The following is a 15,408-nucleotide window of genomic DNA, read 5'->3' as shown; positions in this document are numbered from 1 at the left end:
TGCCACACTGCTGACAGCAAAATGTAAGCAAAGTCAAGATTGGGAATTTTGCTCCAGGGCGCAGTGAAACACTTTGAAATAATGAAAACAACCTATTCTGTTTGATCAAATTAGTACTAGCTCAATTCTACAAACACAGTCAATTCTATAATACACTAGATTTCCAACCTTCTGCCAAATCACAACAGGACACTCATACTTGGCATTAAGTGAGGAACTTCTCCAGTCATTACTAGCAAGCAAGATTTGATAATCACAAGTAATACAGCTGATAAAAAAAATTAATCCAAAACCATGACGATGATGCACTGGTAGGCAGAGAACGTGGAGGTTTGCCTAGAAAGCACAAATTCTTCCTGTACTTGCAGGATCCTCTCCCAGCTTTAATTGTCTATCTTACTCTCGCAAAAGACATTCTCTTTAGCTCTTCATATGTGTACTTAATCTCATATTCTTTTGCCCTACAGGAGTGGAGGAAATTTAATAGCTTCTTACTTCTAAAAAAACCTTGGGTAAGGGCTCTGCCCAGTTTGGTTTATAACACTGCAAACCAGGCAGAAGCAATCACTCTTTCATAGCAGTCCCATTTTGTCAGATGACAGAGTAAAGAGCGTCAACATTTCTATCAGGTAGAACTGCTGAAATCTGTGGCCAAAGGCACTACGCCTCTTCATCAACAGTGAAGAATTGATTTTTCTATTTCTACTTTTGAAAGGTGGGGAATCTAGTAGAATGCAAGTTTTCCTAAGTGCTGTTCCACACACTTTCCTACTCAGGGGCAACACCATCCTGCAGAATTCCTCCCACTCAACCTTGACAGCGTCATGCACCAAGTAAGATCGGGGAACTGATCCAAGCTAAAAACAACTTTGCCAACAACACAAGTAACTCAACAAGCTCCCTGACCTGGTTCACCTAATGATCACAAACAGGTCCATCAGCGTAACAAAGCGACAGAGCAGAACAGAACCCCTTAATCCAGCACAGTCATCAAGAATGAAGACTGATACTGGCAAAAAGTGGAAAAAAAGGTAGGGTTATTTGCAAGTTTCCTCTGGGTCTTGATACTGTAAGATACCTTTTTCACCTTTTGCAAATAGTATCAAAGTGTACTTAAAAGAAGTATACTTATCACATAAGACCTTCAGATGTTCTTGCATTATTTTACATTTACTTTCTAATGAGTTATGGAAAGAATGAAGAACAAAAACTAGCACATTGCAAAAACATGACGGACAAAATGAAATGCTCCTTTGTTACAATTTTTTGTTGTTAATCACAGCATACCTTAAGGTACTGTTAACTGCTCCCAGTTTGTTAGCTTGCTCGCAGTCTTCCAATTCTTTGGAATTATTTGCTGCTTTTGAATACTGGAAGAAAGTTCATATTTAATATGTAAATGAATTACATACAATTCTCTGAGAACAGGTGATGTGAAAGGTATTTCTAGGTTTAGCAGTGAACTGGCAAATATTAGGGAAGATTCTCAGATTCTTGATGCAGTAAATAATTTTGGAACATTTCTTATTTCTTTTTCTTCACTTAATTTTATCAAGTCCATTGCACTTCGTGGGTTTAACTACCACAGAAAATTCAGCTGAACATGTAAAAATTTTGTTTCTTTTGCTTTTTCTTTCTGTTTAAAAGAAATGGTGTTCTGAAGTCTTTCAGATACTTATTTACAGTCTTACAAAAAGACCCTGAAGACAAGCAGTGTCATACCTATAATCATACCTTGTATTTTGCAAGCATAATCATACCCCAAGTTGCATTGGTCATTTCAGTATGTTTGGCCATTTTCCCCTCATGTTTCACTTAATCCTATTCATTGGCATGCTCTAGACATGAACAGCTCTGAAGACAGACTTTTCAAGCTGAACTCAAATTTCGGTTATTTGAAAGCCAGAATTGGAGTATTTAAGCTGAACCCTGATTCTACAGTATTTTTTAAAAAGTAATCCACTAAAACAGAGTTACTACTAGAATAACTCCAAGGAGAGCATTTGAAGAATTAAAGATTCGATTCCACTATTCTACAATAGCATAGTTACATCAGCAGGGGATCTGTCCAGCATGTCAACTTAAAGCTCAAAAAACCCTTTTAACAGTTTTGGAACATGACACGTAGTATCAGGGCTCTCTGAAAAGATAAAGAAACCAAACTTCCTCTTTTGGGGGGATTTTGGAGTTGGGCATTTTCAGGGTTGGTTGGCTGGTTGTGTTTTTTTTTGTATGAGTGTTTCTTTTTCAGACTGAGCCTTAGGTTTACATAGATTTCTACGTTACTGCAGTCCTTAAGAAATAACAAAAATTATTTAATGTTAAGTAACTGATAGCTTCCATAAAGCTAAACTGGTAGCTTCCCTTCACTTCAGGGCACATACATGCTGACATGAAGGATTATAATCCAAAACTAGCTGAAAATAAAAACAGAACCTAAAGGCCTTGGTCAACCCTTTGGAAAACAACAATAATAATTTGATAAATTTAAAAGGAAAAGGAATAGTTCATATCTGAAGACAGACTTGTGGTCAAGATGCCAGAGGCAAAGCACCAGTACAATATGTATCACAATACTTGTCAATAAAAATGAAGGGTTTAATTAAAACCATTTAGATGAGTAGGCAAGATGACTTCCTTTAAAAATACATTTGCCAGAACCAGTACAAGGAAAAACAGCAGAACCAACTGAAGATCAAGAAGGTCTGAAGGTGATTAAAACCCCCAAGTATTTTAAAGCTAAAAAAATCCAAGTAATTTAAATTTTATTAGTGGCCTTGCCCATAAGAAATATTTACTCTAGAAGGAACTTCTCACTCAATTTTCTTGGATTTGCCAGATGTGGGGACTCATTCTTTAGCATCATATGGATGTCAAATGGAAAAATATGAACAAAGAACAGATCTGACCTAGAATGAAACAGATATTGCTGATGAATTAACATACTGAGATGCTGAAGTAAACATTCTGCATGAGTTGCAAACCAAACCCTACCCTGAAGTGAAAAAAAAATTACTGCCAAGAATATAATCCTAAATTGAAGGTTTCAAACAGAATGAACATTCAAGTCTCAAAAAACATGCATCCAGTCCTCACTGTTCTCCAGTGTTCAACAGCAGTATCTATTAGATCAGTGCTCTCTGATCACCGACTAGACTTAGACAAAGTATCTGCTCCTGCCAAGGCAGGATCTTGTAAGAGCAGTGTCTGGAAGAAAACAGAAAAGAGGTGGGCAGGAAGTAAAGTATTAAGTTAAATATTGTAACTTGAGTTACTGCATCCCAATCCCTGCTTCCAATATTAATATAGCAGCTGTCACGACAGCTACTGTAATGTCTATTCTCCCAAAACATGTTCACCAGTCAAATGGAACAAGACTACTGAAAGGGAAACTACTTTGTGCCTCTCCAGCACCATTTCAAAAAGCTTATCTTGGTTATAAGAATTAAACAGATCCTGTATCGCTAGCTGCATTTTTACAGGGAGGCTCTGCTAGTGTAACCCAGGTCCTTATGGCTTGATGAGCTTTCAAAAGAACTACTCTCTCCATTGGTCAGCAAACAAACAAAAATACCTCTAAATAGCCTGAATAAAGCTAGAAGTTTACAAACTCATCAAGGCAATGGGAAACTGAACAGAAGGCAAGCACTTAAGACCACAGACAACTCCACAGGATTCTACCCTGAGTATATCTACTCAAGAGATTGTATCTCTCATTATTAAAAAGATGCCTTTGACATTTTCACCTTTCAAGGCAGACACTGTTAGGACCAAAGAGAGCAATTGGGCATGTATCTACCCAGGAGAAAACACACCTTTTATTTCTTTTTTTTTTTCCGCTCCTAAACTAACACTTAAAGGATAATCCACAAGATGCAGGACACTCCCAAACGGACCAAGCACAGGCTAATATAATAGCAGAGTACCTGCATAGTCATTGAAACAAAAAATTCATACAAAGATGAGTTTGATGTTTTCTTAAAAGGGATATTAAATGGCTCCAAGAAAGACCTTGAACTGAATCTTAAGAAGTAAGAAAACAGGGTAGCTAAGATTTAAATCAGCCCCGATGACAACTTTCCTGCAGAAATATTTAATTTTCTTACAGAGAAGCAACAGATATTAGTGTCTTTGTTCTGCCACAGATTAAAGGTACTGAATTGCCAAAGTTTCAGTACTGTAGCTGGCTGCAACACCTAGAAGGCAATTCAAAAGAAACGACTATAGCAAATATACCAGCAAATGACAGATTCCCAAATAAGCTATCCCAGTTCCTTTACTATGGTGAAAGCAAAAGGTGCCTGATTTGTAACTTCCAAAGTTGAACTCGATATGCCCATGTGAAGTATCTGAAGAACAGCATACCTTACAGCTATTAATTACCATCTTTGTTATGGTTCTCAAAATTATCAATGAGGAAATTCAAATGCCTGTAAGAATCCTTTCTAAAACAGTCTTTAGAGTCTTGAAATGCCTCTTTGGGGATCCAGAAGTCAGTTTCTCTACAATTAAGCTTGAAAGAGAATAGTCTCGATATAAAACAAACAAACAAACAAACAAACAAACAAACAAACACCTCAAAAACTCAAGATCTTCTGCCCAGATAGTGCCAAAGATGTTCCAGAACAAGTACTGCTACTTGTGCTGAAACAGTGAATGACTGACATTTAAACCAGGTCAATGAGAAAGATGTTTCTTCCCCAGTCAGCATAAACCTTCAAAGAAAGAGGCACACTTTACTTCTGAGTGAGCTTAACAATGTATATATAAACAGTAGATGAGACTTCCTCTTGAGCTAAAGCTTGGCCAGACTTGCCTGCACTCTTTATGACAGCAGAACACAGAAGTCATCAAATCACAATAAAGTATTCCTCTCATCTATTTTTGGTAATCTTTCTTGGCACAAAAGTCTAAACCTAATGCTAATGGTCATTTATGATATGGTGAACCACACTCAGGTAAGCAAGTGCCAACTATGCCTGTCCAGCAGAAAGTACTGGGCAGGGTGGAGAGTAAGTATGAATCTGCAACACAGCCAACGCACTCAACAGGAAGATCTCTCATATGGACACTATTATCCCATTAACTACTAAAATCCTTACTCTTGGGCACTGTGTTTAGGATCTGGGGGTGGAGAAGGGTTGTTGGTCTTTCTGCTCTGACCTCTTTTCTAGGCATATATACATACCCTCTTCACTTCCTTGTGTTTGCTAATAGCACTTGGTGATCTAGGAAGGATCACTTGGAGAGAAGCAATCGAATGCCAGAAGCACAAACTGACTACTTAAGCGTGCACTGATCACTTGAACATATATTGTCTTTAGACTAATTAGACTAATGACCTGCTCAAGATTAAATATGGCAAAACTACATGTAATCCTTCAGGTTCTTTCAATATTAGAGGTTGTGGTTGTACATGATGCTTACAAAAGACTGCACTGCTGTTCCCTTTGTGCATCTTAGCCTATGGCTTTATAGAAAATGAAAAAAGAAGCCTGTATTGAAAATGAAAAAAGAATTTTGTATCAGGCATTCTGTGGCCATGTACTGATGTCCCTGGTCATTCATTCATTGACTGAGAGCCTGTCATTGATTGATAACCTGTCATTGATTGATTCAGAACAATATGACAGTACCAGCTACGTCTGAAACACTATTATACATAAAAGTAAAAGCATACAGCTACATACAGGAACTGATAAGTTATGTTAACATTTTCATCACTATGCCAAGACTGAAGGTTTGTAATAAAAAGTTACACAGCTACCATAATGTTAAGTTAAAAAAAAAAATATCAGTAAGAACTTAGCAAACAAATGATTACTTACCTTATTAGAGCTCCCAGCCTTAATGCCAACTGGTATTTTGCTCTGGAAAAAAAAAAAAACAAAAAAAAACAGTTTTTAGACTGCTCATAGAGATCATCATGCCTGATTAAAATCCACAAAGTAAATATCATTCCTACAGAGATCGAAGTAAACTTGTTTTTCAATAATTAACTTGCTCCTTTACCTTTTCAACTTGTTATACCCAAAACAGTGCTGGAGCTTAGAATAGACTTACTCTTCAAGTTATTTGTTTTATTGGTAAAATGACTAAGATTTTAAAATACTTTGTTTGTATTTCTGCTTTTGAAATGGAAAAAAAATTTATTGTCACTTATTTAAATTTCAGTTCTCATTAGTAAATATAGTTAGCATAGACACTGAAAATTTGCAAAATTTTTAAACAAATAACCTTTTTCTATTTTATGTTATTTGATCCATACCTCAGGACAAGGCTCTACATGACAATCTTTGATAGAACAATGGCCATCATCAGCCCAAAATGGGCATGGTCTCTTCAGGTTGACCTAAACATACAAGAGAAAACGTTTGAAATTGACACATAAGACAATTTTTTCGGGGGGGGGGGGGAGGAGCTCTCAGCATCAAGAAATTTTTTAAAATTAAAGGAGAGGATACAATGAAAAAGCGTTAAATTCAAGTTTGAGGGTTTTGTGGGAGTCTGGTCGGTTGGTTGAACTACTCTCAAAGTATAAAAGATGAGGCTTGCTGCAGTAGAATGGTTAGTGATAATGATCTCCAATGGAGACAAATACACAGTATATTAAAGCACAAATTAAATCTCTTACCACTAACTTCAAAGCAGTAAATAAACCACTAAAATGAAGGCAAATCAGTCATATGTTGTTCTAAAATGCTTGCAGTTACAATGAGTTGTACTTGTACTATACAGATCACGAAAATACATTTGATGTAGGATAGACTAGTGCACAAGTTTCCTAATTCAAACAAGTGCTTGGGTGATTTCAGATTTCAAGAAATAAAAAACACGCAATCATTACTATACATCATAGCTAGTCAAGGAAGAATGAGTATCATAATGCCCTCAAATTAGGGATCTGATATAGTACAAATACAAATAAAGAAGAGAAACCACTTCAGAAACATTACTAGCAAACCCTGTGATGATTAGTGCTCCTATTTTTCATGACATGGCACAATCAAGGCAAGAAGTACCACATATATTCGCACATACTACACTGCAAGAGATTAAAACACTTTACTACATTTGGACTGTCAATGTGAAAACCAGTGAAGGTAAAGAAAAATAAAAAATCCCAGCTTTCCTTTACATTAGCCTTACACAAAGAAACATCAGTGATAAAACCCATTCTGAGTGGCCTGGTTTAGGGGGGAATACGGTATCACTGAATTGTCAAACCTGAAACTCAGCAATAAAAAAAACTGAATTTAATTATTTTTTTTATTATTATTTTTTTTTCTGCCCGGCATTATACACCGTATACTAAGCATAAGGGAAACTAGATCAATATGCCTCTGATACAGAACTGGCACAGTATGAAGAATCTGAGATGAATTATAGCCAGATTTTACTCTCCCTATTCTATTATTTTATTAATAAATAAAAATACTATAAATATAAGGCAAAACTATGGACCTGAAATAAAGACACAACTTCTGCTCCTTGAAGGATAAATTGTTCTGGGACACTACATGCCCAAATTCAGGTAAAACAAAAAGAATTCCCTCTTCAAGTGTACTGTCAATACCACAGGAGATCCCCAAAGACTAAAGCTTAATGCTCGACCGGCTCATCTGCCCTTTATTATACTAAATTCCTCTACCAAACTTTTCAGCAAGTAAGTTCTCTATTTTCAACACACACATACACAGTTAATTGCTATAGAACATGTGAAGAAAAGACTGTTTTCCAGGTTTCCATTTTGATGTACTTATTCAGCATGACTGGGAATTGTAAATTCAACTTTAAAATGCTAGAGATTCCACAGTCAAAAAACCTCTAACAAGACATTCAACAGATGGTATGACTTCTTAGAAATGATGACAACTATATTCTAGTTACAGTTCAAGCCATGCTAGCACAGATACATCTAAAGCAGAGATTTTAGGTTGCTTCACCACCCCTTCCTCTTGTCACTCTATAAACATCATCCCTAGGAAAAAAAAAAAAAAGTGTAAAATTCTAGAAATTTTTGTACCTGTTCACTCATCTTTTTTAAATAAAGCACAAAGTGTTACATTTTACATCACTTTCACAATAAGATCTAATACATAAAACACACTCCTCCCACCAATTTCTGACAGAAAAAGACCAGCTGACAGACTACAACCTCATCCAAAGTAAATTCTAACAATAAAAAATCCTAACTTAGGGAAGATACAAGCAACTCATGCAGTAACTTCTTACACAGAGAAAACTGTAAACAAAAGAATACTACTGTCTAAAGTGCAGATTAAGAAAGAACACCTGCAAATATACTAGTCCTAGGTCTGAGACAAACTGAAGTTGTACAGCACTTGTACTTTAATCAATACCTATCATTAGCTGACTATATCAAACTTCTGCTTTTTTCAGGGTGTGAAGTATTAATTTCATTATTATCATTTAGAGTATTACTCAATACTTGTCACAGATTTAAAGTTAGACTTGTTATCATGAGGCTTCCATAGTCTGCATGCTTTGATGTATAAAACTATACAGAGACAAAATTTTTTATTCCTTTCTTTCATTGAGAAGTCTTGCACTATCTAGAAATCACTCAGCACAATTTCAGCAAGAGTTTAAAAAAAAAAAAGTAGTTTTCTTCATCCTTTAAATAAAAATTAGCTAGTCCATCCAGTATTATATATTATGACTGTTGAACTGTAACACAGTGGAAACACTGTGGCTGGTAATTAGAAATGTTCATGATCCAAATTCTGCTACAAACTAAATTACTTCAGAGTAGGAGTATTTTCACACCCAGAACAAGTATACTTCACCTATGCTTACTCAGTATTTACTTACACTGTAGTTGACCTAGATGATCATTGCCTACCCTCACAATTTCCACATGCATCTATGTGCTTAACAGAAATTTCATGATTCTCTGCAGGGACATAAAAAAACCCCTCTGTTGCTTATTCAGAAGGGAAAGGGTGAAAAAAAGATGACTTACTCAGTTTGCTTGTTCAACAGAAATTCTTCCCTGTCACATCTGGAAGTACTAAGTAACGTATGGTGATGGGTGGACTTCACATTGGCCCTTGTAACTGCCCATTCATTAGGAAGATGGGGTAGGACTGTAACACACCATTAAAGTATGGTCTGCAGAACCACTGTTGAAATTAAGATTAGCTCTAAATTTATAGGATGAAGTTACTGTTGTATGAAACCCATATACCTGTTGCTCATCCTCTTCAAATACTTTGGTTTGTATCTTTCTGGTGCTTCTGGAGAATCTAATTACTGCTACTACGTGATGTATTATCACTGAAGTTGCACATATGCTGTTTTCCTGAAAAGTGAAGTTAGAACTGTACCATGGAGCAGGAGTTGATTCAGGGTGAAGCTACACATTACTGGTTGCTCAGACTAGAAAAGGAAGATTTTAGCAGTCTTTTCTCCTTCCTCACATTCATAACCCTATCTTGCATGAATGTAATGCTTGTCTGATACCAGATCAGCTCAATAGCTTGCTATGTCCTGAGAGGGAAGAAGAAAAAATAAAAAGCAGCAGCTTTCAAGCTAAACATATCTGAAAAGAGTAGTATCAGGCTTCAAAGTCTTATTTTTCTTATTAGTCTAATACAAACAGTATTTAAAGTCATTACAAAGTGTTATTACATACTACTTGAAAACTGAGTAATTTTACCAGTTTATCAAAGGAATAACAGTTCTCTAGATAGCAAATACTAAAATAAGAACTAAGCAACTTACAAAAAAAAAAATCACTGCAATATTTCAGCTCCGAATTACACAGGTTTCTTAGAAAACAAGTACTGCATGCTGTCAGAAAGTTGCTAATATACAATCCTTTCTAGATGCAGCAGTACAAAGATACTGCCTTTAGTAGTAGCCATGATTTACTGTCACTGACTCCAGGATTAACACAGCAAACACAACTTACTACCAACATAACTGTCAGGGACTGAAAAGCTGCTACAATCAAATTAAAGAGCTGTTGGCTTCTGAAAGACAACTTAATACAGACAAGTTGATTTAATGTGTAATCCTCCCTACATTTTCTGGATTTTATTTAAATTATTCAGGAAAATACCATTTTAATTGTACCTTGTAATATCTGAAGTAATCACGTTCTTGCAGTTTCTGTATTTTTGGGAAGATCTTGAAAGTATTGAAGTCATCAATGCTTTCTATGTCACACAAACAATCATCTAGGACTCCTGTGAGCTATCAAAAAAATACATAAAAATTTATTTTAAATCAAGAAATGCATTAGCTACAGAAAAATCCCCTAAAGAGAAATAGATGGTGATCAAAAGAAATACTAGTGAAATGCAAATACTTTATTTCTTGTCATTAAAATAGTCTACAACATACCTTACACATACACATAGAAAATAACAGACTTTAGCACTTTTTTTGAGCTTAACTCCACCTCTACATACAGTGCTAGCCAGACTAACACTCTTTATTTCTTGACAGAGTCAGCATATAGAACTTTCTGCAGAATGAGCAGCAAGATTTTCCAGACTACAAACACAAGGTATATTAGCCCATTGGAGTTCCATACCAAGTATTCTCCTAGCAAATGCTCGTTAATTGAGTTGCCTAAAAAAACTTCATGATCACATACTGTCATCTTATTTTTGTAATTCTTGTCAAAGCACAGAAACGCTTCAGCTAGTTTCTTCAGAGGCACTGGATACAGGGAAATAGGTACTTATCTGCCCAAAAAGTTAGTAGCTGCACAGTCAGGTTCTGCAAATAAATAATAGGAAAACCAGGTGCAGGCACCTGTACTGTAAGGCTGTAAATCTATTGTGAAATTAAGTGTGAACTTTGCAGGTCCCATCCCACTTCTTCTGCCAGGAGAGCGAACTGGTTCAAGATACTGCACTAGCTTAAGACCATGAAGAGGAGGGTACACAAACGCGGAAGCGCTACAGCCAGCACAGCAGAGGAAGGCAGGACTGTGGCAAGCAGCAGAGAAGAAAGGGCAAACTAATTTAGTGGACTGAGCTATAGCAACACTTTTGTCAAGACCGTGACAGCGTCTTAGCAAAAGGTGGAAACAGTGAAAGTGTTTTTCTATGGACATTTGTAGGATAAATTTAATTAAATCCAAACTAACTACTCCTAATCACAGCATCTTAAAAAACTACAAACATGTTTGAAAGGCCTTTCAAACATGAGGTTGAAGGCTTAAGATCATATGTTAGGGAATGGAACCAAACACTCCTGTTAACTACTACTGTTCTTCAGCCAGACAACAAATTAATTGACATAAATGATGGCCTAGAAAGCATATAAAATAGGAAAGTCTATGTTGCATGGCCCTGGAAGAGCTTGTAACCATTCAAAGGTTATGTGCAAAAGGAGACAAAGAGTATTTTGTGGTGCTTTTTTTCTCCATAAATTTCACACAGATGAGATTATGAAATCACCTAATCTGTTTTATGCATGATAGACCACTACAGAACAGATAACCTTATATAACCAAGCTTGATGCAAAAAAGTCACTAGAAAACAAACTGTACGCTTCTGTTCTTTTATGAAGCATAAAAGAGGCCTGGAAAATTAATTTCCCCCAGCTCTCTGTGAGAATAAAGGGGTGAAGGTTTGGCAATAAAGCACTTAAGTAGAAAACTCAACTTATGTAGATCTTACATTTCCAGAGGCACTAAATAGGCTGTCACAATTCTACAGAGTAGATATGGACAGCAAAGAAGTAAAACTCATTTAAGGGAAGTTACTTTACCCAAAGTCTTCTTACTGTTATGCTCGCCTTGTTAATGCTATCTAGCATCAAACCAGAGCAAACAGCAATTACAGGCTTTTCACAAAGCCAAGAAAGCTCTCAGCCCACATGACTGCCAACCCCAAAGTCAAAAGACAAAACATATTATAAGGGCTTACAGAAATAGCCCCCCTCCCCCCCCCCCACGCATTTTCATCTATAATGATTTCATTCAAATTTTAGAATTTTCTTATTGGTCACACATAGGCAGAAATGAATTTTGCAGTCTTTACAGGTAACACCATACCACAAAACAAACAACAGTACATTTCACTGGAATATAAAAAGGCAAAAAAGATAACTTCCAATATATTGCTCAAACATTTAACTGTATAAACAGTGAAGAACAATTATTAAGCTGAAAGCAGTACCAAAGATCCAAGATATTTTCCTTGGACTCAGGAAATAAAGAGTGGGAAACTATTTTGATGACCACCTCATGGAGCTATCCACTGCTTACAAAAATATTTTTACCATCTATGCAAAACCAAAGATGCTTTTCCAGGGAAAAAATGCTCCAAATAAATATGCAGTAATTACACTCAGCATCAAATCCCCACAGAAAAATAAAAAGCTGCAGTTGTCTTATTCAACTAAGATGGCAGACTACTGGAGGTCACCCCTTTGCCAGCTGTCTCCGATAAAAATCTCAATTCTAAGAATGGCTTTCAAAATGCAGTACAGTTTACTTAGAACACTATGGAGTTTCAGAAATAAGCCCTCCCAAAAAACTAGAATTTCCTAACAAATTATCAAAAGAAAAAATAATTTGAATAACAAGAGCAAGGAAACAAAATTCTCCATTTCTTTCTCACAACTTTTTCAAAATTGGAACAGTTAGCTCTCTGTATACATAGCACAGCAAAATCAACGTTTCCTTGGAAGGCATGCTCTAAAATTAAACTATGCTATAGCTGCACCAAACCACAATTTATAAAATGGTTTGACAGCACATATGAAACACCAATACTGCACAACAGTGGAGTCAGTTAACAGCACTAATAAAACTGCAACACTGGCTTCTAGTATTCCAGTTGGAGCTCTTTTATTAGCCCAGGTGTAGTCTTCAGTGCTCTCACAAAACGATGTAACACTCTATGAACACACAGAAAATTGTTTCATTTCTGTCAACATCTGGATCTTCCAGTGAATACTTTTTTAAACTGGAGACACAAAACTAAGAACAGTGTATTACCCAGTTAAAATTATGTATCATAAGACTTCCTTTGGTATTCATACCATTGTTTTTTGCCTTTTTTGTAACTGAACTATACTAGTGAACTTAGTCCACATATATAGTCAACTGTAGTGTAAGTTATCACAAATTTTATTACAGTGGCCCAATATCATGCCTTTTTTTCACCTGATAATTATTTGCAACTGTATGAGAAGCTCTAAAAGCATGAGCCTACTATAAGCTATGTTAAAAACTCGTCTGACAATTGAATAGCTTCAAACTCTTCTCTATTTCCAGTATGCTTATCAAAGTATTTCCAGGTATTGTCCAACCTAGCTTAGTTCTTGTACAGGTATGAGAGCTGTACTGCAGATGTTGAACTTCTAACTCATCTTCTCCAAGATAAATCAAACTTTCAGATTAAAAGGTCAATGTCCAACCTGTATCAACTTCTTATGAAATCTGTAAAGAGAAATGTATTCAGTACTTTAACATTAAGAAAAAACTGAATAAATGCATGCACTAATGAGTAGTCTATTCATACAACCAACCTTTTTAGTGTTATCAGGTGGTTGTACTTAAATTGCTTCAACAATTAGAAGACCAAGGGACACCTTGTTTTGTTCCTTAATATTTTACTTTGCCATAGTTGCTGAACGAGAGAAAAGCTATAGGTAACAACTCCAAGAACTACTAGCTAGCTTATCTTTTCTCTGTGTAAGTCAAATACAAAGTATTTTAAACTCTAAATACAATATGCTGACAATTTGCTGGAATAGCAATAACCAATCCCTCTGCCAAGTGTCATAATAAAACCATGCCAGTTAATGGCTTCCTTGAGAATTCAAATTCAATTAGCATTTAGGTACACTAAACCAGCTTCTAAAATAATGGATTTTTAAACCGGGTAAAACCTTGACTTACAACAAAAAAAAAACAACCCTGCAATTAAAGCTATATGCTAGACTAGTCATTACTTTGCATGGTCACTTACAATACAGCATGTTATACAAAGCAGAAATTTAAAAAACATGTGAAAAATAACGTTAGGATACAGAAGCCAAATTTTGCTCCACATGGACATTGTGACTTTCCATTTAACTCACTCTAATGTCTTTGACCCAGCTAAAATCCTTCCCTACTTGACATGAACTATTATTTCAGGAACGGTCACACTGCTGATGAATAGCAAACTCTCAACTTGAGACACCTGCCCTCCTGAAACTGTAAAGACAATTTACAGAAAGAAGCAGCATTCTCATCCTCCTCTGCAATGTGGGCAAATAGACACAGACCTAAACACAAGCCAAGCCGGGCCCTTGCTATTTCCACTTGACCATATGGCTTCTCACCAACTTCATGAGGACATCAAAGTTTCTGCCTACAGTCAAGGGTATGATGCAACCCAGAACTCTTCAACACAACACCCCACAGACAAGAAGCAGATTTAGCTACATGAAACAACTCCTCTGTATGTCTGGACCGTTATATACGCGTACCAGCAGTGCTTCCCAAATCGACCAACTTCTCCCCTGACGGCAGCAGCGGGAGCCCACAGACCGGAGGCACCCAACAGACCGGTCCCGCACTGGACCCCAGCAAAGAGGAACCGCACGGTATAGAATAGGAAGGACGTGGGCTGCAGACTTCAGCGGAAGATCCTCCGACTTCTCAGCCGGGGAGGCTGCACAAGACTCGGCCCCGAAGCTGCCCTCTCCCCCACGACCCTCCGAAGCGCCCTCGCGACCTCCTCCAGCCCACGACAAGGAGGATCTCTGCTCTCCCTTCCCTCAAGCACGGGTCCCCAGCCCTGCCCGCGGCCGCTGGGGCATCCCTGCCCGGCCACGCTTCTCTTCCCGCTTTCCTCCCCCGCCATGAGAGGGCTCCGCCGCATCGTTCCACCGCTGGCTCCTACCTGGGCCTTAGCTGTCACGACGCAGCCGAGCACCGCCAGCAGCCGCGCTGCCACCCGTGCCCTCACCGCTGTACTCCGGACAGCGCCGCTGCCGCTCATGCTGCTGCTGCCGCCGCTCCACCCGCCGCGGCTGACGGGGGAGGGCGGCCCTCGCCCCGCCGCGCAGCAGCCGCTGCCGCCACAGGAAAGCGACGGAGGAGTCGGGAGACAGCGGCGGTGGCCCCTAGGCTCTCCTCCCTGCGCGGCCGCTCCTGTTTGCGGCGGGACCCGTCGGGCGGGGGCGCCGCGCTCACCTCAACCTGCCCGCGCGCTGCCGCCGCCACAGCACCGACGCGCGCGCGCACACCCTCGCTCCTCGCGCGCAGCCGCCACCCGCAAGAGCCGCGGCTCCTCCGGCCGCCGCGCGGCACCCCGGGAGCCGTAGTCCGCGCGCGCAGCCCCTGGCGGCGGCGGGGCCGGGGCGGGGCCCGACGCGGCGCCCAATCAGGGAGGACCACGCGCACCTCCAAAACAAGCGGCGAGGGG

The 15,408-nt window shown here is 38.4% G+C and overlaps 1 protein-coding gene across 1 annotated transcript in view; it reads right to left on the bottom strand.

The window, feature by feature from the left end:
* The window catches only part of ERO1B (endoplasmic reticulum oxidoreductase 1 beta), a 29,447-nt gene extending 14,325 nt beyond the window's left edge, over positions 1-15,122 (bottom strand). The window contains exons 1-5 of the mRNA XM_062637405.1: positions 14,884-15,122; positions 10,102-10,221; positions 6,269-6,352; positions 5,829-5,870; positions 1,288-1,370 (exon numbers count right to left, since the gene is read on the bottom strand). Of these exons, the coding sequence (XP_062493389.1) occupies positions 1,288-1,370; positions 5,829-5,870; positions 6,269-6,352; positions 10,102-10,221; positions 14,884-14,982 (428 nt within the window). The 5' untranslated portion in view covers positions 14,983-15,122. The remainder of the gene's footprint in view (positions 1-1,287; positions 1,371-5,828; positions 5,871-6,268; positions 6,353-10,101; positions 10,222-14,883) is intronic.
* Positions 15,123-15,408: the final 286 nt, after the last annotated feature.

This window comes from Pezoporus occidentalis, unplaced genomic scaffold (assembly GCF_034315485.1).
Source record: "Pezoporus occidentalis ecotype Australia unplaced genomic scaffold, CSIRO_AGI_Poc_V1 ctg52, whole genome shotgun sequence".
Classification (NCBI taxonomy): Eukaryota; Metazoa; Chordata; class Aves; order Psittaciformes; family Psittacidae; genus Pezoporus; species Pezoporus occidentalis.
This window is presented reverse-complemented; position numbering and strand designations above follow the sequence as displayed.